Below are 27,593 nucleotides of genomic sequence, written 5' to 3' on the forward strand. Positions count from 1 at the left end.
TTATCTGCTAGATCAATGAAAAGCTGACAAAAGACTAAACTTCAAAGAGAAGCAAAAATCTCAGGTTTTTCTAATGATGCAGAAACAAAAGTGAATGTGATTCCTACCTTACCAAATGGAGGGTCTCAGTGATAATGGCCTCACAAAAGGAACGGTTTGGTGTAAACTAGCAGACAGCAATGACAAGTACTTGGCTTTCACTGAAAGGCAAACTGCCCATTTCTAGTTGCTAAGTTTCTTTACTTTTAACCTACTTAGACAAAATCTGGGAACAAAAGAAATACACAGGCTAAAAAAGAAGCTCCCGCCGCACTCACCAGGAGAGAGAGTCACATCCAAGCGCACGCTCTTCCACTGTAATAAACTGGAGCCATTGTAGTGCACGGCTCGGCCGTTGCTAGGAAAGAAAGCAAAGTCAAAGCCACGGCTGCCTGGCCAACACAGAGGCAGTTACATAGTGAACAGGCCCAGGGGCTTCAGTAGTACAAGAGGACTTAGAAGGGAAACCCTAAGAGCTATTCTCTTTGCCTAAACTTGAATATATTTCCGACTGGTATTTTATATTTTTGGAGATTGAGATTATATTATTTTAGTATGAAAACACCCACAAACATCCACACCCACTACTTTTTTTTCTTTTTTTTTTTAGTGACAGCAATAGTAGCTACTTACTTATGGAAAAGACAAGTGCCCACTGGATTAGTCCAAGCCCCATCTCGTTTCTCTGCTTCTGTAGCAAAGCCAAAGGAAACGATTGGTCCAGTGTCGTCATCAGTATCTCCATAGGAAACAATTTCAATTTCCCAGTAAAAAGATGGGGCCTGAGGAAACAACAGAAATGGGCAGGCGATCAGAGGACTCCACTTGGGCCCCTGGAACTTGCTTTTTCTCTCAAAGAGGAAGGAAAGAGGCAAGAGGCCGTGTGATTTCTCACCTGAACGGGTAGTGGTGAGGTGGCATAGATAAACGTGCCCCGGGGCAGACCGCCCCCAGCGCTGGGGTCAGCCAGGAAGGTGACAGACGTAAGATGCGATGAGAACATGCAGGCTCGGACAGGCGGGAACACTCGCGAGGGGCTCCAAGTGACCTCTTTGGGCTACGGGGAAAAGTGCCTCATTCAACACCTCAAACACAGCTCCCTCTACGCTCTCAAAGAAGAAAAATTTTTATCTAGTGGTATTAGAATATAGGTACATCTTTTATTTAAGAATATACCTTGTTTTTACAAAGGAAACTGTATTTAAAAAAAGGCAGTCTAGGGGCACCTGGGTGGCTCAGTTGGCTAAGCGTCTGCCTTTGGCTCAGGTCATGATCCTGTGGTCCTGGGATCGAGTTCCGTGTCGGGCTCCCCGCTCTGCGGGGAGCCTGCTTCTCCCTCTGACCCTCCCCCCCCTCATGTGCTCTCTGTCTCTCTCATTCTCTCTGTCTCAAATAAATAAATAAAATCTTTAAAAAAAAAAAAAAAAAAAGAATATACCTTGTTTTTACAAAGGAAACTGTATTTAAAAAAAGGCAGTCTAGGGGCGCCTGGGTGGCTCAGTTGGCTAAGCGTCTGCCTTCGGCTCAGGTCATGGTCCCAGGGTCCTGGGCTCGAGCCCCGCATTGGGCTCCCTGCTCAGCGGAGAGCCTGCTTCTCCCTCTGCCTCTGCCCCTCCGCTCATGCTCTGTCTCTTGCTTTCTCTCAAATAGATAAAATCTATAAAAAAAAAAAAAAAAAAAAAAGGCAGTCTCTATGCCCAGTGTTGCTCTCTAGATCCAATCACTCTTTTAGCTCTTAGAATGGTTCATTCTGGGGAAGCCTGGGTGGCTCAGTCTGCTGAGCATCTGCCTTCGGCTCAGAGCATGATCCTGGGGTCCTAGGTTCGAGTCCCTCATCAGGCTCCTTGCTCAGTAGGGAGCCTGCTTCTCCATCTCCCTCTGCTGCTTCCCCTGCTTGTGCTCTCTCTGACAAATGAATAAATAAAATCTTTAGGGAAAAAAAAAAGGGGGGGGGCGCCTGGGTGGTTCAGGTCATGATCCCAGGGTGCTGGGATCAAGCCCCACGTCGGGCTCCCTGCTCCACGGGAGGCCTGCTTCTCCCTCTCCCACTCCCCCTGCTTGTGTTCCCTCTCTCGCTGTGTCTCTCTGTCAAATAAATAAAATCTTTAAAAAAAAAAAAAAAAAAAAAAAGAACGGTTCATTCTGATAGTTACCTCTATTCCTCTATGCTTATAATGCCGTTTTTAATATCCCTTTAGGACATCACTTAACTTCTGTGAGGACAAATGAGGCTTTAATTCCTACAGCTCTCCTTCTCCTTACACACATGTAGCACAGGCCCTCACACCCTCATCCTGGCTGTGTAATTACAGACCAAGTTTCAGACCCAGTTCAGGGGTCAGAATTTAAATTCCTGTGACGTACTATTCAGCTCAAAGCTAAGAAGGAGTAATATTACACTTTTTTTAAATTAATTGCTTCATTTTCTCACCTTCATAATTTTTAATAAATCTAATCATAAAGTTCATGCTTCTCTGTCAATAAAAGCATATTTTTTTTAACCCATCAATTTCATTTTTATCCAAAGGACTAAAAGATGAATGTAATGATTAGTTCCAAGGATGTGCATCGCTGCTATGGTACAAACTGGAGATGGTGCAGATGGGCACCAAGAAAAGCCTGAGTGGGGAAACTGAGGCACAAGTGTACGCTGGACTATTAAGTTTCTACTGATTGACATGGAAAGGCATTCATCATCCATGGAGGCAAAAAAGCTGGATGCAAAACAGTATGAACAGCAGAGTTCCGTTGTCATGGAAAAAGTATAGGGATCCATCACGCTGTTATGCTGACAACGCAAAACAGAGATGTTGAGATTTCAGGTCACATTGTCTTTTATTTATTTTTAATTTTTAATTTTGAAATAGTTTCAAACCTATAGAAAAACTAAGAAAATGGCAATTTTTGTACACTTACAATTCACCCGTTTGAAGTGTATAATTCCAACGGTTTTTAGTATATGCAGCATTGTGCAACCATCACCACCATCAAATTTTAGAGTGTTTCTGTCCCCCTTAAGACTCTCTCTGTTAGCAGTCACTCCTCCCCGCACCCCTGCAGCCTCTGGTAACCACCCATCTGCTTTCTGTCTCTAGATCTGCCTGTTCTGGATACTTCATATAGATGACATCCCATAATACATGGTCTTTTGTGACTGGCTTCTTTCACTTAGCGTATTTTCAGGGTTTATCCATATTGTGGCATGGATCACTACTTCATCACTTTTTTTTCTACTTCATTTTTTAAGGCTGAATAACATTCCATTTTATGGGGATATGCATTCATTTTATGCATCCATTCATCAGGTGATAAACATTTAGGTTGTTTCCACTTCTTGGCCATTACAAATAAGTTGCTAAGAACATTCACAGAGGTACCAATTCTGAACACTTTGCCACTTTTCTTTTTAAAGATTTTATTTATTTGACAGAGACACAGCAAGAGAGGGAACGCAAGCAGGGGGAGTGGGAGAGGGAGAAGCAGGCTTCCCATCGAGCAGGGAGCCCGATGCAGGGCTCGATCCCAGGACCCTGGGATCATGACCTGAGCCGAAGGCAGACGCTTAACGACTAAGCCACCCAAAAGTGGCGCCCCAACCACTTTTGCTTTTTAATCACCTCTCAGTCTCTATGTATACTCTTATCATTATAAGATGGACTATAGATCTAAAATTTTCAAAGTTTTTTTCGGTTATTGATAACATAAGAAATTATTCACAAATTAGTGAGTCTGCTCCTCCGCTGTGATCTTTCATTGTTCAGACTGTCAAATCAATGGGCTCCGACATTCAGAGACGAGAGCACGTCAGCACAGAGCATGCACCTCCAAACGGCTTTGCAAATGCTCCCTCTAGAGGTCCCTCAGGTGCCACCCGGCATTCTTTAACGCAGTGCCAGTGCGCTGTGGACGGGCTCACCTGTCTCCGGTCGGCCTGCAGCGGCGGCGGCGGCGGCCGAGCACAGTCCCGGTAGAGCATCCGCAGCCGCTCACACTGCCCCTCCACAACCGCCAGCCGCTCTCCTGGAGGGGAACACGTCGGACACGAGAATGTTAGTCCCACACCCCCGAGAGCGCTCCAACTCTTCTGGAGTAGGGTCAAAGCAATAAAATGTGTTTCAGAGATCATTCCAATTCTTACAAAAAAGCAAAGAGCCTGAGATATCTTTGTCTACTACACATAGCAGCATAGCAATGTGGTCAAGTGCATGAGCTCTGAAGCTGGGCTTCCCGGATCCAGAATCTGGCTTCCCTACTCGATATTTACCATCTCACTTCCAAGATGGGAGTAGCAAGAGCACCTGTGCCCCACCAGGTCATGAAGAGGACATGAAGTGACACAAGTGGGGCTTTTAGCTAAGTCCCTGGCACAGGGCAAACAATAAATGGAAGCTATTATTCTCACCATTGAAATTGATTTTTTTTTTAAAGATTTTATTTATTTATTTGAGAGAGTGAGAGAGAGAGAGAGAGAGAGAGAGCACATGCTGGGGTACAGAGGGGGAGAGGGAGAAGTAGGCTCCCCGCTGAGCAGGGAGCCAGATGCGGGACTTGATCCCAGGAGCCTGGGATCATGACCCGAGCCGAAGGCAGCTGTTTAACCGACTGAGCCACCCAGGCATCCCTGAAATTGATTTTTTTTTAAAAAGATTTTATTTATTTGACAGAGTGATAGAGCGCACAAGTAGGCAGAGAGGCAGGCAGAGGGAGAAGCAGGCTCTCCGCTGAGCAGGGAGCCTGACGTGGGGCTCGATCCCAGGACCCTGGAATCATGACCTGAGCTGAAGGCAGCCACTTAACTGACTGAGCCACCTAGGCAGACCTTGAAATTTTTTTTTTTTAAAGATTTTATTTATTTGAGAGAGAGAATGAGATAGAGCATGAGACGGGGGAGGGTCAGAGGGAGAAGCAGACTCCCTGCCAAGCAGGGAGCCCAATGCGGGACTCGATCCCGGGACTCCAGGATCATGACCTGAGCCGAAGGCAGTCACCCAACCAACTGAGCCACCCAGGTGCCTGAAATTGTTTTTTTAAAACATCTACTATCTACTTAACAACTCCTACGAGCAAGGCACAGTGCAAGATGCTGGAGAATACAAAGATATATGAGCTGAAGCTCCCATCCTGGGAGGACAGATGAGATGTGTATGTGCATTTACACGTCCAAGAACAAACGTGGTACAAGGCTGTGGTATGCGATATGATCTAAGCACAAACACTGGCACAGAGGAGGGAGTGAGGACTTCACTCTAGGACCCAGAAAGGCTTCAGAAAGACAGACTTGAGTTAGATCTTAGAAAAGACGGCGTTTCAATAAGCAGAGAATGAAGGGAATTCCAGGTGGTTTGGCAATATGAGAAATGGTCTAGGAATCAAAAGTCAGAGGTCTTAGGAGTGCCTCAATCAACACACAAAAATCAACTCAAAATGGATCAAAGACCTGAAAAAAACTATACAGCTAAAACTATAAAACTCCTAGAAGAAAATAATGGTGTAAATTTTCATGACTTTGAATTAGGCCTTGGTCTCTTAGATATGACACCAAAAGCATAAGCAACAAAAGAAAAAAGAGAAACTGGACTTCACCAAAATGAAAAACATTTGTGTTTCAAAGGATACTACTGAGGAAGTGAAAACACAACCCACACAATGGGAGAAAAGATTTATGTGCTACCTCATCAGGGACTAGTACAGCTAAAATTATAAAGAACTCTTATAATTAGAGTGTCTAAGTGGCTCAGTCAGTTAAGTGTCCGACTCTTGGTTTTGGCTCAGGTCATGATTTCAGGGTCATGGGGTTGGGCCCCATGTCGGGCTCCACACTGAGCACGGAGTCTGCTTGAGATTCTCTCTCTCTCCCTTTGCCCCTCCCCCTGCTCACAAGCACACACTCTCTAAATAAATAAATAAAATCCTAGGAAAAAAAAAGAACTATAATTTTTTTAAAGTTTTATTTATTTGAGAGTGAGCACGAGAAGGGGGAGGGTCAGAGGGAGAAGCAGACTCCCCACTGAGCAGGGAGACAGATGTGGGACTTGATCCTGAGACTCCGGGATCATGACCTGAGCCACCCAGGTGGCCCAACTCTTGTAATTTTTAAAAAATATTTGAGAGAGAGAGCATGTGCACGCACAAGCGGGGGCAGGGGCAGAAGGAGAGGGAGAAACAGACTTCCTGCTGAGCTCAATTCCAGAACCCCGAGATCACAACCTGAGCTGAAGGCAGACGTTTAACTGACTGAGCCACAAAGGCACCCAGAACTCTTATAATTTAACAATAAAATGACCACCCGACTAAAATGGGCAAGGGATTCAAATAGACATTTCTCTGAAGAAGGTAAATGGTCATTAAGTACATGAAAAGATGCTCAACATCATTAATCGTTAGGAAAACGCAAATCAAAACCACAAGGAGATACTACTTCACACCTACTAGGATGACTGTAATCAAAAAGACACCACCAGTGCTGGTGAGGACCCCCGTCCACTGCTGGTGGCAATATAAAATGGTGCCACTGCTGTGGAAAACAATTCCTCAAAAAAGCATGCAGTTTCTCAAAAGTTAAACAAGGATTACTATATGACCCGGCCATGCCACTCCTACATATGCCCATGAAAACATATGTCCACATAAGCACTTGTATATGCATATTTACAGCAGCATTATTGATCACTGCCAAAAAGCACAAACAAGTATTCATAAATTCATCAACAAAATGCGGTCTATGCACACAATGGAACAGTACTCAGCCATAACCTGTTATGAAGTACTGAGCCAGGCTACAACACGGATGAACCTTGAAAACATTATGCTAAGTGGAAGCAGCCAGACAAAAAAAGGACAACTACTGTAGGATTCCACTGATAGGAAATCCCCAGGATATGTAAATCCAGAGAGACAGAAAGTAGATTGGAGATTCCCAGGAGCTGGGGAGGGAAAATGGGGAGTTATTGTTTAACTAGTACCGGAGGGTTTCTATTTGAGATGATGAAAAAATTCTGGAACTATATAGTGGTGATGACTGCATAATTCTGTGAATATACGAAAACCCAAAGAAGTATACACTTTAAAATGGTGAATTTTATGGTGTTTGAATTATACCTGAATTAAAAAAAAAAAGGTCTTAGGAGAAATAAAATGTAGTCCAATAAAAGTAAAGCACAGAGCTTGCCTGGATAGTGAGAAATTTATTGACCTATACCATGTCTAGAGACGCCTAAACACTTAATACAACCCAATGACATGGACTAGAAGGCAACAGGGAAGAGGCCGCCAAGATAAAACAGACTCAAAGTGAAGGCAGGAGCCAGGCCAGGCCAGGCCATGCCATGAGGTATATGCCCCCTGTCCTTTCTTTACACCTGGGGTCGGGCCCAAGCCCAGTGGACAAATCAAAGAGGAAACTATTCAGTTACAGGATTCATGGAATCCAGTATATAAATGTAAACTAACTAGTCATAAAGAGCCTAGCTAGCTTGGAGAAACACTTTCCAATTATTATTTTTAAATTAAAACCTTATTCCAGAGGGGGAGACGAACCATGAGAGACGATGGACTCTGAAAAACAAACTGAAGGTTCTAGAGGGGCAGGGGGTGGGAGAATGGGTTAGCCTGGTGATAGGTATTAAAGAGGGCACGTACTAAATAGAGCACTGGGTGTTATGCGCAAACAATGAATCATGGAACACTACATCTAAAACTAATGATGTAATGTATGGGGATTAACATAACAATAAAAAATTATTTTAAAAAAACCAAACCTTATTCCGAGAGAACGTATACACGGAATACTGGATGATCCAGGGAGTAATGTGTGCAACAGTGTCCTTACAATCAAGCAGTAACCAGGGTCAGGAGAGATTTCCATGGGATTGGCTGGAATCATACTGAATTAGGGAATAGCAATTCTTAGGGGTTAGAATGGGGGCTACCTGGCAGAGGTGAAGCATATCTGCCGTGAGGTAGGCTTAACACAAGAGGGGATTTTACAGTGCCTGGTGTGAGAGGAATACATTCCCAACTGACCGTCCTCTGGCCAGAGCACCAAGTAGTGGCCGGGACCGGCTATGAACTCACTCCAGTCTGCAACGGACAACCCCACAGTAGTAACTATGCTTAGGGAAGCGAGCGTCTCGGGGACAGCACCACACTCTTGACAACCACTCAAAGCAGGGCTTCAGGAAGCTAACTATGACGACAACGTGGAAAGACAAGGTGCACAAAGGAAAGGTTTGGAGAATAATGCAGATGTCTAAACACAAAAGAAAAAGCACCTGACATATGAAGCTGGTAGCAGAAATGGGCAGGAAAGGGATAAACTTCAGGAGCATTTCAAAGGAAGAATAGAACATGGCAAATGATTGGATGTGGAAGAATAGGAAGGAGATGTTTGTCATATTTAACTCAGTATCGGAGAGTCAAAAATAGTCTGAGTCCGACCTAAAACAAGGAAGTCAGAAAGGAGAGCTGCCTTGAGAGGAAAGAACGACTTTAGTTTTAAGTGTGGGGTATTCATGAGGCTGGGGGTCCTAAGAGAAAGGGCTGAGAGGCCTGGCTAGCCAGTGAGGGACTACCCATAGAAGCAGCCATGGAAAGCACAGGGGAGGGCAGATAAGCAAAGAAGGTGGGTTGGCAAAGCTTAGAGCAGTTTCTCCAAGTGAGGTCTGGGCCCGTCCTAGCACAACGGCCCAGGCTCACCTTCAAGTGATGATTCTGACTTTTGGGTGGAGTTTGGAAAGCATTTTGTTATTTTTTTAAGATTTTATTTATTTATTCATTTGACACAGAAAGAGAGAGCACAAGCAGGGGGAGCAGCGGAGGGAGAGGGAGAAGCAGACTCCCCGCCAAGCAGGGAGCCCAATGAGGGACTCAATCCCAGGATCCTGAGATCAGGACCCGAGCCGAAGGCAGTCGCTTAACCGACTGAGCCACCCAGGTGTCCCTAGAAAGCATTTTTAACATGCTTCTGAAGGAGTCTTATGAACTTTCAAAGTTTGAGAAGAACCTCTGGCTCAGGGAATGTGTATATTTAGAAAGTAGGGAGTCGGGCGCCTGGGTGGCTCAGTCGGTTAAGCGACTGCCTTCGGCTCAGGTCATGATCCCAGGGTCCTGGGATCAAGTCCCACATCGGGCTCCCTGCTCTGCGGGGAGCCTGCTTCTCCTTCTCCCCCTCCCCCTGCTGGTGTTCCCTCTCTCGCTGTGTCTCTCTCTGTCAAATAAATAAATAAAATCTTAAAAAAAAGAAAGTAGGGAGTCGAAGAAACATTTGGACCGGAGAGGTTCTAACTTCTGTAAGAACATCAAGTTGGGAATTTTTTTTTGGTTTTTATGTGCCTTTTCTTCAGTATTAAAATCTGTTTCCTGGGGCACCCGGGTGGCTCAGATGGTTGGGCGTCTGCCTTCGGCTCAGGTCATGATCCCAGAGTCCTGGGATCGAGTCCCGCATCGGGCTCCCTGCTCGACGGGGAGCCTGCTTCTCCCTCTGCCTCTCTATCTCTCATGAATAAATTAATAAAATCTTTAAAAAAAAAATCTGTTTCCTATGCTACTTCAACCAAGGGATCCAGTGAATTTTGCAGAAATACTTCTTCATGGGAAAAAACTCTTTGGTGTAGTGCTATCTTCTTAGACCAAATGGAATTAGGTATTCTTTTCCCTGGATTAGAGAAGCTATAAAATTGAGCTAGGAGTAAGTCAACGATATAATGGCCCAGTTTCTGCTTAATTCATCACAGAAGTAAAATAATGGAAGAAATCCATTGAATTATTTTTTTTCATTTTAGAGACTCAAATGTATTTTTGTGTGTGAATTTCACATTTTCATACATGAAATAAAAAGTCTTAATACATTCAAAAATAAAAATCAAGGAACTCTTTCTCTTCTACCCATCACCTTGAAACATTTGTTAAACAGCACTTCTTCTAAGCACAGTCTAGGACTCTCTTGTGGGCTCTAAGAATCCACCGCTGTGTTACAAAGTAACCCAGATGCAGGGTTGGTTGGTTGTTGGCTGGCTGTTCTCAGTAAAGGACTGAGAAGCCAGCAAACTTTGATAAGTACTTTAAACTGCAAAGCTCTTTCCGGTAACCTAATAAGTGAGTTATTAAGGACTGTTAAACTTGACATAAGACACTATTTTAGGATATAAATTGATGTGTATAAGCTCATAGTCTTCTCTTTTGTGGCAATTAGTAAACACTTCCCACACATTTCTATCCAACTCTTCGTGACCACAGAGTTCTTTTCCATTAGGGAAAATGGGTTAGGTGGGTTATTATTAAAACCACTTGAGGTCACTGCTCCAAATCACTATGATTCCAAGCTTGTACATTAAGTACACAAGTTAATTTCACAGCTTTACGACTCCCTTATTCAATAAAACGTATATAAGGCTGTTCAGAGTCCTATAAAAGAGCGAGTGATCAGGGAGCCTTGGTGGCTCAGTCAGTTAAGCGTCTGCCTTCGGCTCAAGTCATGATCCCAGGGTCCTGGGATTGAGCCCCACATGTGGCTCCCGGCTCAGGGGGGCCTGCTTCTCCCTCTGCCCTCAGCTTGTGCTCTCTCTCAAATAAATAAAATCTTTAAAAAAAAAAAGGGGGGGGGAAGCAAGAGATCAATTCAGCAAGTACATGCTTGCTAAAAATCAGTCACGTAGGTCTTACAATGCAACGTAGGCCAAGAACATGAAAAAGCAGGGCAAGGAATGAAGACCCAACCACAAGTACAAAGCTGAATTATGGGCAAACATTTAGTCACAAGTAACTTCCCCTCAGAAGCCTAGCAAATTCCTTTTCTTCTGTTCTTATTCTCTATGCTCAGAATCTCCCTGAGGTTTATTAACAGTCACTGGTTCCACAGAGCCACTACCCCTAAAAGAGGGAGATTTGAAGAGTAAGACACATACAGAGTGAAGACCAAAAGCAAAGACCAAAGAAATTGGTACCACATGAAAAAGAAAAATTTAAAGAAAGAAGAGATTAGGGAGTGACTGAAAAAGCGAATGGCATGAGAAACAGTAAATAACATGGACAATAAAAATGACCCCGCACAGACAAAGGATACCACTAAAACCATTAAGGAAGTTAAAGATATTCATCTATTCCTTACAGTTCATGAAAATGCTAGCAACTAGAGCACTGGAGGATGCTAATCTAACTGTGAACAATTTCCTTTCGAGTCCAGTTATATCCTTGGGGAAAAAGCATAAATTTTCATTTAAAAACACCCAGGCCAACTACCAATTTATAGGAAATCTGAAGACTGAGGGACACAATAAATGATACCACAGAGATATAATCAGCAAAATCCAGACTATGGGAAACCTTTCAAAAAATAAATTGCAAGGCAAAAAGAACATAATGAGGGGATGAAATTACAATCTAAGAATTTTATTTGGATCCCGATTCAAATAAATACAAAAACAAGTATGGACTATATGAGAAAATCAGAAAGATGCACACGGACTAGTTAGTATTAAAGAACTACCATTAATTTTTCAGATGCGGGGCGCCTGGGTGGCTCAGTTGGTTAAGCAACTGCTTTCGGCTCAGGTCATGATCCTGGAGTCCCTGGATTGAGTCCCGCATCGGGCTCCCTGCTCGGCAGGGAGTCTGCTTCTCCCTCTGACCCTCCCCCCTCTCATGTGCTCTCTCTCATTCTCTGTCTCAAATAAATAAAATCTTTAAAAAAAATTGTTTTTTTCAGATGCGATAATGGTATTGCATTTTTTTTAAGAGTCCTTTTTTTTAGAGACACATACTAAAATATTTATGGGTAAAGTAATATCTAAGAATCTGCTTAAAAACAATCCAGGAGGGGGGTACAGCACAGATGAATCAGGACTGACCATGAGTTGATAACTGTTGAGGGTTCCCTTTACTAGTCTCCCTATTTTTGTGTTTAAACTTTTCCATGAACACAGACAGACACACACACACACACACACGTTAGTGCAAACTCCTGACTATGAACTCAAATGTAGCCAATGACAATAGTCAGAAAGTATCAGTAGCCCTAAGGGTTCATAAAATTCTAACAAGGAAACAAATGCAATGAATTAATGTGAATGGAAGAAAGAAAACATGATGGCATGGTCCTCAAGTTAAATTGAAAAACAATTTCCTTTGTACGTACTAAAAGCTGTTTACATTTCTAGATCTGGGATAAAAGTTGTGCTAAGTGCGGTCTATAGAGCTCAGCTACTTGACGTGTGTGTGTGTTGGGGGGGTGCAAGCACGTGCGTGTGCATGTTAGCATTCCATCATCAAACTGGAAATGTGCTGATAACACTTAATAAAACAGGAAAGCCACAGGTACTTACCAGCACTGCATTCCTGGGCTACTAGGTTGAGCACTTCAACAGCTGCTGGACACTGTTGTATGAATTCTTCACAGAATAAGCTGTCTTCTAAAAGCTGGGCCATGACCAGGCATGCTCTTAATGTTAAAAGATTTATAATATTTCAAAGTCATCAATATTCATTCTCTAAGGAGTTAACTATGAAAAGCAGTTCAATCAACTTTGTCCCCTAATTTACAAAAAGGTTCAAACTCCCCTTTCCTCTTGCTTTTTTTCTGAACTGGATTGATCTGGAAACATAAGTAACTTCTCTTCCCACTTGAGGGCATTCCCTAGTTCTTCTCCTTATCAGTTTGGAAAGTGATGGACCAGATGTATATTAACATAGCACGAGCCATTTAAACAAGGTAAAGTGGCAGAGAGATTCACTGGGATAGAACGAAGTGCTTTTCCCAAAGTAAAGCAGTGGAGCCTTGTGTATATTCCATAGGTCACCTTTTGACTGCTTGCTTATTTTCTTAGGGGAACAGCTAAACTGTTTTAAATTTCAGAAGTTGCACAATGCAACAAAACTTGCAGAAATTGGGGAATGTAACAAAAATGTAGTAAACAAAGCGCAAGAGAACGTCTCCGTTCTCAGTTTGACATGAACTTCACACCGTGGACCCACTAAGCCAGGAGTGGAGGGGCCCAGCAAGGCCCCCCGCCTCTGTGGCCTGCACCACCTCAGCCAGCACATTAGGGGATCTCTGGAGGGCGCTCACCTTGTTCTTATTTCAGCCAGGAGCCGAACGACTGCCATCACAGGAGCTGACCCATCTCCTGTTGCAGGAAGTGAGGTATGAATAGAGAGACTTCCCTCCTGAGGAAGCAACATGGACTGGACTGCCTGTACTACCTTCTCAGTAATGGACAGTTTATGAAGAGGCAGTGCCTGATGGTGGTGCGGGGGGGGCATGGCAAAAAGTTAAATTCAAGTAGTTAGTTTCTAAGAAATGAGGGTGTTATTATCTGGAGTTAATTCTCAAAATTTCAGTTAAAAAAAATAAAATCACCATACATAAAATTGCAAACTAGACCAAAACAATTAAAAATACAATACCCTGTGGAATATTCCTAACCAAAGAAATGAATTTTGTCATCTAGGTGAAAATCTTCACACAAATGTTACTATTAAGTAATTACGCCCAATATATAAATATACATCCCAAGTAACACTTAAGATAAAAAGTATTTGTGCCCTTGTACCGTGTGCACACTCATTTTTCATTACAGTATGGTTACCATTTGTAGTGACATTTAATAATGCATTTAAAAATCACCTTACCTCTGATCTTGGAACACAAAGTCTAGACAATGGAATAGTCAATGTGTCTGATGCTTGCGAAGTCTTTCTACAGTCTATGGGTGGGAATCTGACTGTAGCTATACCTTCCTGTTCATTGATAGAAGCCACTACTCCGATGCTTCCTGATATTCCTCTACCTAAAACCTAGAGACAAAGATGGATTAGCACCACCGACCAGCTCTGATGGTGTATGCAACTCTGTCATGGGCTAGGTGCAGAGAAGTAAATTCACAGCTGTGGTTAGTGGCATCACAGGAACAGTTCGTTACAGTGCAGATACCAAGCACTGAATGGGAGTTAAAATAATAGGTCCTAAAACCTATGTCAAGGTGATCACAATAGGATAGAACCTCAAGCTTCCAACACTAAAATATTAGTGACACCATGGGACACAAGTATTGTAATTAACATCATACAGTACTGTACTAATATCTGAATAACGCGCAGCACAGTGTGGATTAGAATTCATGAGTTTCTCAGCTTCCTTATTTAGCTTGAAGAACTAGGATTTCTGTCCAACTGGGTGGATGCCGCCACCTTTACAGATGATCAGTTAATCAATGAATGCAGCAGCTTGGGGAGAGCAGGGACTTGGGAAATGCTGGCTGGTTACCTGAACCTCAGACCCTATCTTGATGGTCTCTTTGAAGCCTCCGAGGGCACACAGTGCGGCGACGGCCTGGCGGGCGATTCTCTGAAGTTTGGCGAGTTTCCTGCCGCTACTGCTGCCATTTTCCAGAATGCTCTCTGCATATTTCCCCAACTGTGGAATGTACATCAGCGCACGAGACAGAACCTAAATGTAAGCAGCAGCCGTGTAGTAGGAGTTAAAGCTTTGGCTATTATCGATATTAAGAGTGATGAAGTGTCCATAACAGTGGCTGGCTCCCGTGTACTGAAGGAACTCTGGCTAGGGGAGGGATGAAGTAACTATCAACTGACCACTGACATCTTGCCATATTTGCCTCATGTGATTAGACAAGGCTGGAAACACACAACCTCAGAATGTGGGAGAATCGAACACGGTTAACAAAACCCTAAAGGAGAAGAAAAACTTATCTGAGGGAAAACCATCACAGCTTACTGCCTACAACTCAAGACCCAATTTCCTTAAGGCAATCACTTGAAAAATGACTGTGGGCAAACGGGAATTGAATAGCGCTCCCTAGTTTTCAGGAAACTAGACTACCATCTGTCATGATGAATTACTGATAGAGCATCCGGGGGGTATGTATCACAGAGGCCTCCTTAGGACTTACTACAAATCCTTACTAAGGACTTACTACAAATCCAATAAACCAAGGCTGCACGACTCCCTATTGTCAGTACCAGTTGAACATAAGCAAGAAGGAGAAACAAGGAGTGCCATTCTTTCCCTGAGAATATGGTCCCGTCTTATGTAAAATCAGAAATGACAGTGACAGGAGACACAGGTTAACAGGTGAAACGACTAAACCAAAGCAAATTTGAGGGGGAAAACCGCTAACAAGCCAATCTGGCCAATTTGGGAACTCTCTCTTTACTAGAATATGACCCTCGCTAGGCAGGATTCAAATGCTAAAAGAGAACACAAACTTCCTCCTTGCTTCTTCAGCTAAGCAGTGACACTGTGCTAACCTTTTCTGCTGTTGTGGTCCATATTTGAGCAGCATTTGACTCGGGTGCCATTAGCAAGCTATGAAGCAAGGCGATCACTTCTGCGGCCATGCTGTTTGCCACGTGCCCACTGATGAAGGGTCGGACGGGGTCAGTCCTGCGAGCGTCAAGAGGGAAAGTGTCAGTGCCCAGCGATGGTTTAAGAATGCAGAGAAGTGGCTTTTAAGGTTATCAAAAGATGGAAAAATTTTCTAATGATATAAGAAAAAGTGGATTTCATTGAGAATAAGAGAAGCTAAATTAAATCACTTCTCTCATACTCTTTCTGTTAACTAAAGAATCCTCTGAAACAGCAGACCTCAAACTTGAGCTGCATAAACCATCAGGAGTGAGGGAAGACACTATGCCGCACCTATTCCTGGCCAGCAAACACAGAACAGCTCGCAAACTTCCTGGAGGCAACACTCATTCCTCCTGTCTACTCCTAGAAAGGAGTTCATGTGTACAGCTGGGCTGGTTTGGAAGAAGTAAAGGCAGCAAGACGTGAGTTTACTAATACTCCAAAAAACTGTAGCTGATGTTCCTGGTAGTGGCCTTCCTCAGGAAAAACAGCCCTCTGGCTACAGATGCCCACTCAGCCAGGAGCGCCACCCTATTCGCCCACCACAACCTCAGATGGGTATTTTGAACCCTCAGTCCTCATTTCCAGCCGGTCAAGGGGATGATATACAATTAAAGCCCTAAGAACAAGTCCATCACAAAGTAGGTCTGGGAAAAGTGTGGACAGGGAAAGACTACCTGGCGAGCTCAGAGTTCCTCTCTCGGCAAATGGAGGTCTGGGCGGTTTTCTTTTTGTCGCCTGTGGACAGTCCACTCACAGTCTCTGGGCTGACGGACTCTACAGGTGGCCCGACGCTGACGATGAGGCCTGACTGGGCCCACTTGGTTGCCTTCCGAAGAGCGGCTGCAGCCTCTTCTGTGATCACCTCACAGTAGCCGCCCTGGAGGGAGGTTTGAGACGGTCACCTTCCTGCGCTTCCTTAATTTTTAAAGCCTGCTTCCCCATTACCAAAGCAATCCAGGCTCGTTTCTCAAAAACTCACATGTTAAAATACTATATGTAGAAAGTTAACTTCCCATAAACATCCCATGACTCTACCCAGTCATATAATTGTTAGTCCTCTGGATTTGTCTCCATGTAAATTCTGGCATACATAATCATGGATCAGTTTTTCTATTTAATTTTTATCAGTTATCAAACTATCATGTGTTTTGATATTGGCATATACAGATCGACCTGGCTCTTTTTACGGTTGTATGGTATTTCATGGTATGCATATAATTTTTAAATTTAAAAATTTAAGGTATAATTGACATATAACAATTTCTTTAATCAATTTCCTATTTATGGGTATACAGATTCTATTTTGTTTTTTACAAATAAAACCATAAAAAGTATGGTTGTCTCTGGACACTAGAGAATGCCTGTTTACCCTCACCTTGACAATAATGGGTATTATCAGTTTTCTTTGACAGGTGAAAAATGACATACAACTATTTTTATTCCCTTATTTGTGTAATTTGTAAACATGGGCATATTTTTATATTTTTTATGGGCTGTGTGTCTTTCTTTTTATGTATTTTTTTTTAAGATTTTATTTATTTATTTATTTGACAGAGAGAAAGAGAGACAGTGAGAGAAGGAACACAAGCAGGGGGAGTTGGAGAGGGAGAAACAGGTTCCCCGCATAACAGGGAGCCTGATGCGGGGCTCGATCCCAGGATCTGGGGATCATGACCTGAGTCGAAGGCAGATGCTTAACAACTGAGCCACCCAGGGGCCCCTTTATCTATTATTCTTTTAATCTTCACATCTTATCACTTTTAAAGTACTTTTTTTTTTTTTTTTTTTAAGAGAGAGAGCGTGCACGTGCTGGTACTGGGAGGGGCAGAGAGAGAAAGAGAGACAGAATCTTAAGCATGTTCCATGCCCAGCGCAGAGCCCAACACAGGGCTCGATCTCACAACCCTGAAACAGGACCTGAGCCCAAATCAAGAGTGAGATGCTAAACCGACTGAGCCACTCAGGCGCCCCTCACTTTTAAAGTATCATTAGGCTGCAAAACTTTAATAGAGCTAAGGGAAAACTTCTAGGTCAAAACCAAGAATTCTCTTTTACTTTTTTTTTTAGCGTTAATGACAAATTGATTCTGACTAGTTCTCTTGAAAATGGTTTCAGTTAAACCACTGACTTCAATTTCTCACCCTGCCTCTTTCTGGGAACTTTTTTTTTCTTCTTAAATGTCTCTGCAAACCTAAAGTATGGTAACGTCCCTCAATCATGGGTCTTGTCAGACCAGGTGTCTCCATATTAGGGTTACCTTGGTCATGTCTCGATCCATTTTCACGACTTTCTCCATGTTGGCACCAGTACCAAGTCTGAAGGGCCGTCCTTCTGAGCTACTAAAAGGGAAAGCAGAGAGAGGTGACGATCTTACAGGCAAGGTCAAGGTGGGGCTGCAGGCTGTGAGGCAACCTTGTACTGGCCAGGCCAGCATTATATGCAACAACAGGATTTTAACATCCACAGTAGACGCAATTTTTCAAAAAGGAAATTATTTATTATTGTTTAATTACAGCACTTTTAGGGATTAAAACACCAGCTGTTTTTACAGTTGTAATAATTAAAACCTACATCACAATGACGTGCAAACTAAAAAGCTGAACAAAATCGAGAATCTGCGCCTACAATGCAGGGAAGGCCGCGCACCTGGGAGACACTCAGTAAGTGATCTAAATCCCAAAGTGAGGGGACTTTAGCAACAGCTAAAGTGGGATGCCTTGGTGTGAATGACTGGATCTTTCTAATAATTCAGCTTCCTCTTCCTCTTAAACCTGGCTCTCCAAAAACTCCTTCAGCAAATTTGTACTGTGAAGTTTCTCAATGCCCAAGAATCCTTCTTGGCGATTTCTGCATCTAGCACTGACCTGCCTGACCCCGCTTAGTTCATGCTAGTGGTCCATTAGTGCTTTCAGTTGCCATGATGGCAGACAAGGGACCAATTAGGAGGATGACACCATCATCACACATCATTTATTTGAAGAAAGAAGTCATCCCCTGAGACATACACACATGTCCTAAATTCCCTCATGTTCTGTGGCAGGACTTCCCGTCGTCCTCGCTCCCACTAACAGGGCCCCCCGTGGGTTTGTAATCTTTGGACAGTAAGTATATTTTTACTTCATACCATTTTTCATCATACCATTCATACTTCAATGAATTATAGCTTTAAAGAAGTTTCTCTTGGGCGCCTGGGTGGCTCAGTTGGTTAAGCGACTGCCTTCGGCTCAGGTCATGATCCTGGAGTCCCGGGATCGAGTCCCGCATCGGGCTCCCTGCTCAGCGGGGGGTCTGCCTCTCCCTCTGACCCTCTTCCCTCTCGTGCTCTCTGTCTCTCATTCTCTCTCTCAAATAAATAAATAAAATCTTTAAAAAAAAAAAAAAAGTTTCTCTTATCTCTCCACCTCACAGTCAATGGTATCCCTTAAATTTACCAATGGCTGAAGGATGCCAATGACTAAAACCAGACTGCATTATTCCTTCTCGAAGCCCAAATCACACTGTAGACTCTCCATTGAGCACAAACAATACATTCTCAACAGGGCTTTCGCTCTCTGTTGGGTTTGAAGAAACAGTACCGAGTTGTGGATAAAAGCTTGGGCTCTGTGGTCAGAGGCCTGCGTCTGTGGTTCAGCTCTGCCTCAGTTTCTCCACTGTAACAACAGGGATGACAGTGATTACCTCTTAGGGTTGTCAAGAGGGCTGGGACAGCTGATGTACGTTAAGGGGCTTACTGAGCACAGTGCCTGGGACACAGTCAGTGCCTGTTGGCATGTAGCTATTACAATCATCAGTCACCTTAGTAGCGGCTGGAGAACCTCATGAGATGACTGGTCTTCCCGCTTGTGGATAAAGATAGACAGCTTGCCATCCACTGCTTCACTCTCTTCTCCAGGATCTTTATCTCCTTTTAAGGAATTCTTGGGACTGGTTTTTGTCAACGTAGTGTCAGGTTCAGAAGCAGTTGGAGAAAGAACTGTCTGACATCCTTTAAAAGCGAACAGAACGACAGCAGTGTTATTTGTGCATCCCCTGCGCAGGGAGGACTCTAGTTTTGGTCTCTCTTCCTCCCGCTCCCATCTCCCTCTCTTCCGTTGCAAGAGGCGTGGCAGCAGCACCTAACCAACAATGGAAAGCTCAGGCTGGCCGTCCCCAGCAAGTGGGCACCTCAGTGCCATTCTCCAACCAGCTGCTCACCTGGGACCACGTAATCTGCCAGCTTTGCTAAGAGCAATGAGGCAATCTTGGATGCTGGGTCGCTGGGATCCTCCTGCTCACTGTTTAGGGAGGGAACGGAGTAGCTCCATGGCGGGAGCTCCACGTTTCCACAGTCTTCTACACTCATCAGTGGGAGTGCCGCCCGGCACAGCTGAAGAATGATAAGGACTAGCTTTGGAGACGGGCGTTGGTCAAGCAGCAGAGAGAGGAGTTTGGACACACAAGCTGGCTGGCTCAGGATGGCTTTACCTATGTGACTTCTGAAAAAGAAGGAAGAAAAGGTACACAAGGCTGGGCATATTGGACTATAGAAATTCAGAAGCAAGAGTTCCCTAAATGAAGATGAACTGATTCGTGAGGAAGACACGGATTTGGCACTATGTTTTTATGAAGGAGAACTAAGGTTTTTGGTAAATATCTAATGAAAGCTCTCAACTGACCAGTCAATAGTACCTTTTTTTTTTTTAAAGATTTTTATTTATTTATTTGAGACAGAGAGAATGAGAGAGAGAGCACATGAGAGGGGTGAGGGTCAGAGGGAGAAGCAGGCTCCCTGCCGAGCAGGGAGCCCGATGCGGGACTCGATCCCGGGACTCCAGGATCATGACCTGAGCCGAAAGCAGTCGCTTAACCAACTGAGCCACCCAGGCGCCCGTATAGTAACTTTTTTTTTTTTTTTAAGATTTTTGTTTATATATTTCAGAGAGACAGAGCACAAGCAGGGGGAGCAGGAGAGGGAGAAGCAAACTCCCCGCTGAGCAGGGAGCCCGATGCGGGGCTGACCCCAGGACACTGGGATCATGACCGGAGCTGACGGCAGATGCTTAACGCACTGAGCCACCCAGGCGCCCCCAGTCAATAGTACTTAAAAAGAAAGATCTTTGAGTATTTTCTGATCCCTGATGAAATTTACTGAACTGCGATGCTATAGTTCAGCATGGTTCACAGAGCACTACAACTTCACGACCCAAACTAGGAAGACTTTCCCTTCAGTCTTTTATTCCTTTTTAAGCTTCAAGACCAAAGGGCTTACGCAGCGTTGTACAGGCCCTGTGGCATCTCACTGAGAAGAAAAAGTCCAGTAGAAGCCAAAGAACAAGTAGCCTTATGTGTACAAGCGGGTGTGGGCCTCACGGCTTACACGGGATGGTATCAAACCTCCACAGATGGTCTTCTTTTTTAAGACACAGCATGAGAACATGAGTCAACTACAGGTCCTGACTGATTATCTTGCTATAATGAGGGTAAGGATTTTGGGTTACTCGATGCAACTGCATGGACTTGAAAGGCCAGCAGCTGTTACCAGCAAAGTATTAAAGCACATGGTATCGTTTTATAACGTAGGGATTCACCTGAATGATCCTCGCATTTTGGAACTCCTATCTTCCCAATGATTTTATTCTCCACTGTTCTTGAAGCAGAAGCATGTAATTTAGGTGTTCCAAAAGACAGTCACCACCCAAGGGAACCCCAATCACTCAGGAGGAAAGCCACTTTTTCTCACAGCTCTGGCTGGGCCTTCCATACCTTGAGAGATCATTGAGAAGACTCAGGACGTCCTGGAGGGCGTCATTCCCAGCAGCCTGGTTACCACAGCACTCAGTTGCTCGGGCAAGATGGTTGGTGAGAAGGCTGGACACCTGACGGGCCAGACCTGAGTGCACCGCCTCTGTGGAGCCGCCTTCAGAGTTATAAAAAAAAAAAAAAAACAACAAAAACAAAAAACCAAGGTGAGAACCCAAGGAAGCCACGGTAAGCCTGCAGGTGTGGCAAGCCCTCTCTCAGCCTCCCTACATTAAGCCTTCCTCTTGCCCAATTTTTCTTTAACCTGCTCAGTATTCCATTAGCTATCCAATTAGTGTCTCCTCGTTAGATAACATCTGCACATAAAAAAGGTTAACGATTCAATGTTGGGGAAAGACACTACTCTTAACAAAAACTGAATTCATACAAAACAAGGAATATACTTCAATTAACAGGGAAGAATTGCCCCCCCCCTTTTTTTTTTTTACTGTGATGAAAACATCTTGATTTTTAATTCATACCCTCTCTCTCTTCAAACACAATTAAAGACCTTTTGGGATCTTTCATTTTCACTGTAGTTCCAGAAGTCCCCCCCCCCCCCACCCCAAGCAACTCTTGTAAAAAGCCACACAAATTAGTTGTCATTTCCTGAACTTCCCATGCTCTCTTGGATCCCTGTGCCTACACACACAGTTTTTTCTGCATGGAAATGTTCTTTAACCTGTAAGAATAACTCACATGTCACCTTCTTGGGAAGCTTTGCCTGATCTCTAGCACAGCTAGTCTGTAGGAACCTCTGTGCTGGCCCAGCACTTTGCATGCACCTCAATTACGGCACTAACCACACCAGTCATTTGCTCATTGGTCTATCTCCCCCACTGCACCGTATTTCTTTGGAGGAAGAGCAATGCCTTGTTCAACTTATGCCTGACTCTCAAGACAATAAAACACACAGTGAATGAACAAACAGATAAGTAACCAAGCTATATAAACAGGCCTGGGATATCATGGAGACATCATTCTTCAACTTTACTTTTTCAACTGGGATGGTAAAAATATAGTTAGGAAGTAGCACTTGAAAATGCAACTAAACCATTTCATAGAAATATTTATTTGGAGACTGATAGCAGTGTTGACAAAAAGAACATGAAAGGTATCTTCTCAATTTCCTGGCTTACTGTACTCTTTTTCAGGGTGGTTATCATTCCCCACCCCCACCCCCAGCTTTATTGAGGGATGACTAACAAATACAAGTTATATACAATTTAGATTATAGAATGTAATTTTTTTTAAAAGGTGTACAACGTGATTATATATAGAGATATGTATATACATTGTGAAATGATTACCACAATCTAGTTAATACATCCATCACCTCACTAGTTACCTTTCTGTGTGTGTGTGTATGTGTGTATGGTTTGAGCACATTTAAGATTCACTTTCTTAGCAACTTTCAAGAATATGATAAAGTATTACTAACTATAATCACCATGCTGTACATTAGACCCCAGAACTTATTCAATATCTTATAATTGGAAGTTTGACTCTTTGACCAACATCTCCCTACTTCCTTCTCCTCCTAAAATTCCTGGCAACCACCGTTCTAATCTTGGTTTCTAGGAGTTTGGCTTTTTTAGATTCCACATATAAGGGAAATCACTCAGTATTTGTCTTTCTGTGTCTGGCTTATTTCACTTAGCACCAGGTGCTCTGGGCTAGGATATTATTTAATGTCATAGTGTAGCCATAAATTTTCAGAGAAGGATGCTGATGAAGAGGCTCTCATGAAATCATTAATTAAACCCATCTGATTATGTAATTTAATATAGCCTTTCTTTCCCCCAGCCAGCACAAATAATTAAGTAAACATGTCAACGGAAGAAATCAATGAATTCTAGAATGGAATCCTGCTCCTTACCTTCTTCTTTTTCCCATTCAACACAGCGGTTGGCTAGCACCTGGAAAGCTGCCCAGGCCATGGTGGCCACCTTCTGCTTCTTGGTTTGTTTCTCACTGGAGCTGGATTCCGTCTGACTGCTCAAGCTACACAGTCGATCCATGAGCTGAACGAGGCCACTGCGCACCAGGCACTTCTCTTCACTCCTGGGCCAGGTGGAAAGGGTTACACAGAATAAACGTCACTGTCCAGCTCTCGGGTTTAAGATCCAGGTTATCAAAGGGGTGTAAAACAAGTCAGCATAGTTCCTTGTCTATTACTTAGGATACTACCATACATAACTGAACACAGAAATATTTCTCTACAATGAGGATTTCCTTCATAAATAAGGAACTCCAAGTTTTGGTTTGTTCATATAGAATAGCTAAGTAAAAATTGATAGAATCAACTCAAGTTTCCCATCCATAATACAAAAAACGTATGTATTTTATTATAAGGGGATTCATAAGGTCACTGAGAAAATAAATGCATTTGTAAAAAATTTTTGCCAAATATGTTAAAAAATTTCCTAGAGATCTTTTACTTTCCTTCAAACCTCTCCATTTTGACAATGTAATATAATCCCTATTGGCCACTTCTGATCATGTAGGAATTCAACAGTATGTAATTTACATAGTAACTTTAGGTGTCTGTCAGGAGGAAGCTCATTTAATCATAGTGATAGTGTCACTGGATAATCAAAGCAAAAAAAAAAAAACCAATTTTTAAAAATTAAAAAAAAAACTTTTTAAAGATTTTATTTGACAGAGAAGGAGCGAGCATGAGCTCAGCAGAAAGCCTGACGCAGGACTCAATCCCAGGACCCCAGGATCATGACCTGAGCCGAAAGCAGACGCTTTACCAACTGAACCACCCACCGCCCCCACCAATTTTTTAATTTAAAAATATTTTTATTTAAGCAACTGCACTGCAGTGTAACTTACCCACAATAAAAAGCATTGCCTTCCTTACCTGGTATAAGGTATGGTACACAAAAGTCCGATGCTATTTGCACACGCGATAGGGTAACGAGCACACAGAGACACGACAGAGGTCATGGTCTCGCCAAAGGCTTCCTGGACCTGCTCCACCATCCCACCACAGGTTAGTTCTTCAATTCTATGAAACAGAACCAAAGTGCAGGCTTCTTGAACCATGGCAAGAAGAGTGACAGTGAACATTAGAGCCGGAGAGTTCTTCTGAGAAATCCAAGAGTGTCTAGGTGAATCGAGAACTGAAGGGATCTTAGAGCTCACCAGTGTTTCCCAGACTGCAGGACCACAGAAGACTACTGGACAGCATTTCTTAAGATGCCTCAGAGATAATACCCACACTCTGGAAAAGTCTGGGGAATCCGAGGCTAAGTCAAATCAAGCAGGGTTCCCTACCAGGATTATTCGGAGCCTTACAAGGTTAAAGTCCACAATATCTCTAAGAGCAAGAGAATGGTACTCCACATCACCAAACACATTTAATAAGGAAACCATCTGAAACATGTCTACCATATCCTATGCAGCACTGAGTTCTGTAAATGCAATTGTACTAATGAGAAAATCAACGCCCAAATAGATGAACTAAGTGTCCTTTTCAAGCCCACGCTGTGATTATTAGCAGAGTATGAGAATCCAATTGATATAAGACCTTCCCAGTGTAAACACACAACCTGGGGTAGATTCTACAGCAATTAATATTAGTTGAAAACTGGAACTCTCCGGATTTATCTACAAAGATAGGCTACAGAATATTGTTTATAATAGCAAAAATAAGTAAATAAAATCTAAGGTTGAAAAATCAGGATTGAATCTGAATAAACGTTCAGGAATATGATGCAGTGCTATACATCCACTAAAAACATTATAGGAGGTATCTATGGTTAGAATAAAGACAGAACAGATACACTAGAATGTTAACAGGTTTTATCTTAAGGTGTTGGATTTACAGGTGATTTTTACTTTATACTTTGGGATTTTCTGCATTTTTTTTTTTTTTTAAATGTTTGACATGACATTACTGAGGGGAAAAAAGAAAAATGCTGCCAGGGTTGTGGAGAAATTATTCTGGAAGTGAACTGTGGTGGCCAGTGCTACTCACTGGGCCTCCTGGGCACCCCTCTGGTTGGGTGAGCATGTGACCAGCCTGGCCAATGACCCTGAGCTCTGACAAGGGGACTGACAGCTTTCGGGATGGCGGTCCCCTCCTCTAACCCAGGCTCTCCGGGATTACCACGGGCTGAGGCGCACCTGTGCTGGACATGAGCAAGAACTGAAGTCCTGTTTTGTACACCAGAGATTTTGGAGGGTTTTGTTTCCAAACAGTAACCTGGTCTCTCCTGATTGACACACAAATTTCTCAGGATATTCACGCTAGCTCTTTTCCCCCAGCCTCTGCTCTCTGCTTGCTGGCCAGAATTCCTCAAAGAGCTGTCAGGAGACACAAGTAACCCCAGGCAGTTCTAGTCCAGGACCTGTAGACAAATGCCTTTTCTACTTCTACCTGAAGATCTTTGAAGCCCAGTAGGGAAGAGCATAGAAAAACTCCTCACAAATAAGTGATAAAACCTTCAAAGTTCATATCTACAATTAGGTTTTTAGAAATTGATCCAGTAAAAATAAGCACAAAAGTACACAAAAATATAGGCATAAGGATGTTAACTACATCACTGCTACTAATGCAAAAATAAAACAGAAAAAATGGAGAGAAAGAGAAAATGAACCATGTGTCCACCAGGAGGGGAGGAGTTAAATAAGACCTAGCCATCCATACCTGGAGGTCCATGAAGTTCTTCAAAACTATAAAGGAGAACTACATGCATTGACATGAAAAGACAGATATATATATCCAAGATATGCTGAACAAAACTCCAGTGTTATAGTACAATATAATCTGAATTAAGAAAAAAATCATACACATACACACTTCCGTGTACAAAGAGAATTAAATAGCCATTTGTGTGTGTAGCTGATAAAAGCAGCTCTTAGTGAACAAGGTGGAATTCAGGAGAGGAAGGGGAGTAAAGACACTTTACTTTCTGCTACATACGCTGACATTGTTACAAAATTGTGGAGCGCTTACAAAATAAAAATAAAATATTTTAGGGGAAAACACTAGTAAATACCACCATCGATGATCTGGCTTCAAGAGTCATCTTTGGAATGAACGCCTCTCACCCACTCTGGCCAGGACGGTATGAACTACTAGAAGCAACTGACCTGGGTCCTCCCTGAAGGACCATAGTCACTGGACCCACAAGGTGTGTCACGCCCCCGACGCGCACAGCGGCCGTCAGCAATTCCCGCATGTGCACCAGCGCCTGCTTGCGAGTATTCCCCCGCCGCCACCTCGTCTGTGCAGCCAAAAGAAAGCTGCTGCTGGACACCTGAAAGGCATGACAAGAAGTCCACCTGACTCTTGGGGACTGTCACAGGCGCGCCCAACCCCCCCACCTCGTGCTGTCAGGTGCTATTCCTCTGTAATCGGCAAAACACGACCTACGGCTTGGTCAGGGTTGGTGCCGATGAAGGCAAACAGCTGCCCCAGCAGGACGCTGTAGGTGGGCTTGTCCCTGCTGTCCTCAATGGCCAATGACTGCAGGAGTGTAAAGGAGCTGCTGCGGTGGCTGGTGACGTGGCGCCGCCTACAGGAAAACAAAACGGTGCTAGATCACAAAACAAACTCACTCAGGGAGCATGCTCTGATGAATGTATTCAGCTGCATGTGGGAATCCAATCTTGGCCATTAGCCATTTACCTCTGATTTGCTCTAGTAAATTCCAAATCTTCATTACCAATCATTTCCAGGTCAGAAGGAGCCGACATGCTGCGAAGAAAAACAGGCTGCCGCACAGCGTGAGATATCACCTTTGTTTCTGAAGCTGATTTACAAGCTGCAACAGAAAGGAATAAAAAGGTTGGCATACCTGCAGTCTGATTTGTAAGGACAGCAACAACAGCTATGCTACCAGTCTAAGAGTATCTTCGCTTTCTAGGAGAGTTCATCCACCAAACCAGCTAGCACAGCACACTGACAATTTTTTTTTTTTTTTAAGATTTTATTTATTTTTTAGAGAGCGAGCGAGAGAGAAACAGCATGAGAGGGGAGAGGGTCAGAGGGAGAAGCAGGCTCCCCGCTGAGCCGGGAGCCCGATGTGGGACTCGATCCCAGGACCCTGGGATCATGACCTGAGCCGAAGGTAAACGCTTAACCATCTGAGCCACCCAGGCGCCCCACACTGACAATTTTAAGGCCCATTTTTAAAAACCTAGGTATTAGGGTTAAAAATTATTTTAGTGTGAAAAACTATAATCTTTTTATTAAATTTGGTTAAAAAAAAAAAAAAAGGCTGCAAGATTCATTTGATATCCTAAACTCTCAAACTTCACCTTCATTTAAGCATTCTAAAAAGCCAGAGAGGACAGAAAAGTCATTTCTGGAATCAAAAATTTCTTAATTCAAATAAATCCAAATCCATTTTCTTCCCCCCAGAGATAGCCTTTTTCCGCCCCCCCCCCAATCCTA

The 27,593-nt window shown here is 43.3% G+C and overlaps 1 protein-coding gene across 6 annotated transcripts in view; it reads right to left on the reverse strand.

The window, feature by feature from the left end:
• The window catches only part of HECTD4 (HECT domain E3 ubiquitin protein ligase 4), a 192,843-nt gene that overhangs the window by 55,279 nt on the left and 109,971 nt on the right, over positions 1–27,593 (reverse strand). For 3 of the 6 annotated variants that reach the window (XM_045887619.3, XM_045887617.3, XM_045887622.3), the window contains exons 30-49: positions 26,826–26,961; positions 26,571–26,712; positions 26,288–26,454; positions 24,051–24,197; positions 23,061–23,245; positions 21,146–21,299; positions 19,598–19,878; positions 19,199–19,388; positions 18,979–19,053; positions 17,661–17,742; positions 16,078–16,280; positions 15,301–15,436; positions 14,297–14,479; positions 13,663–13,827; positions 13,100–13,269; positions 12,357–12,472; positions 3,956–4,059; positions 935–1,096; positions 673–821; positions 318–397 (exon numbers count right to left, since the gene is read on the reverse strand). In XM_045887619.3, the coding sequence (XP_045743575.2) occupies positions 318–397; positions 673–821; positions 935–1,096; positions 3,956–4,059; positions 12,357–12,472; positions 13,100–13,269; positions 13,663–13,827; positions 14,297–14,479; positions 15,301–15,436; positions 16,078–16,280; positions 17,661–17,742; positions 18,979–19,053; positions 19,199–19,388; positions 19,598–19,878; positions 21,146–21,299; positions 23,061–23,245; positions 24,051–24,197; positions 26,288–26,454; positions 26,571–26,712; positions 26,826–26,961 (3,027 nt within the window). The remainder of the gene's footprint in view (positions 1–317; positions 398–672; positions 822–934; positions 1,097–3,955; positions 4,060–12,356; positions 12,473–13,099; positions 13,270–13,662; positions 13,828–14,296; positions 14,480–15,300; positions 15,437–16,077; positions 16,281–17,660; positions 17,743–18,978; positions 19,054–19,198; positions 19,389–19,597; positions 19,879–21,145; positions 21,300–23,060; positions 23,246–24,050; positions 24,198–26,287; positions 26,455–26,570; positions 26,713–26,825; positions 26,962–27,593) is intronic. The other 3 variants (XM_045887621.3, XM_045887620.3, XM_045887616.3) reach the window with 1 other exon arrangement.

This window comes from Mirounga angustirostris, unplaced genomic scaffold (assembly GCF_029215605.1).
Source record: "Mirounga angustirostris isolate CCGP_5_RB_7025 unplaced genomic scaffold, mMirAng1.0.hap1 SCAF_14, whole genome shotgun sequence".
Lineage (NCBI taxonomy): Eukaryota > Metazoa > Chordata > Mammalia > Carnivora > Phocidae > Mirounga > Mirounga angustirostris.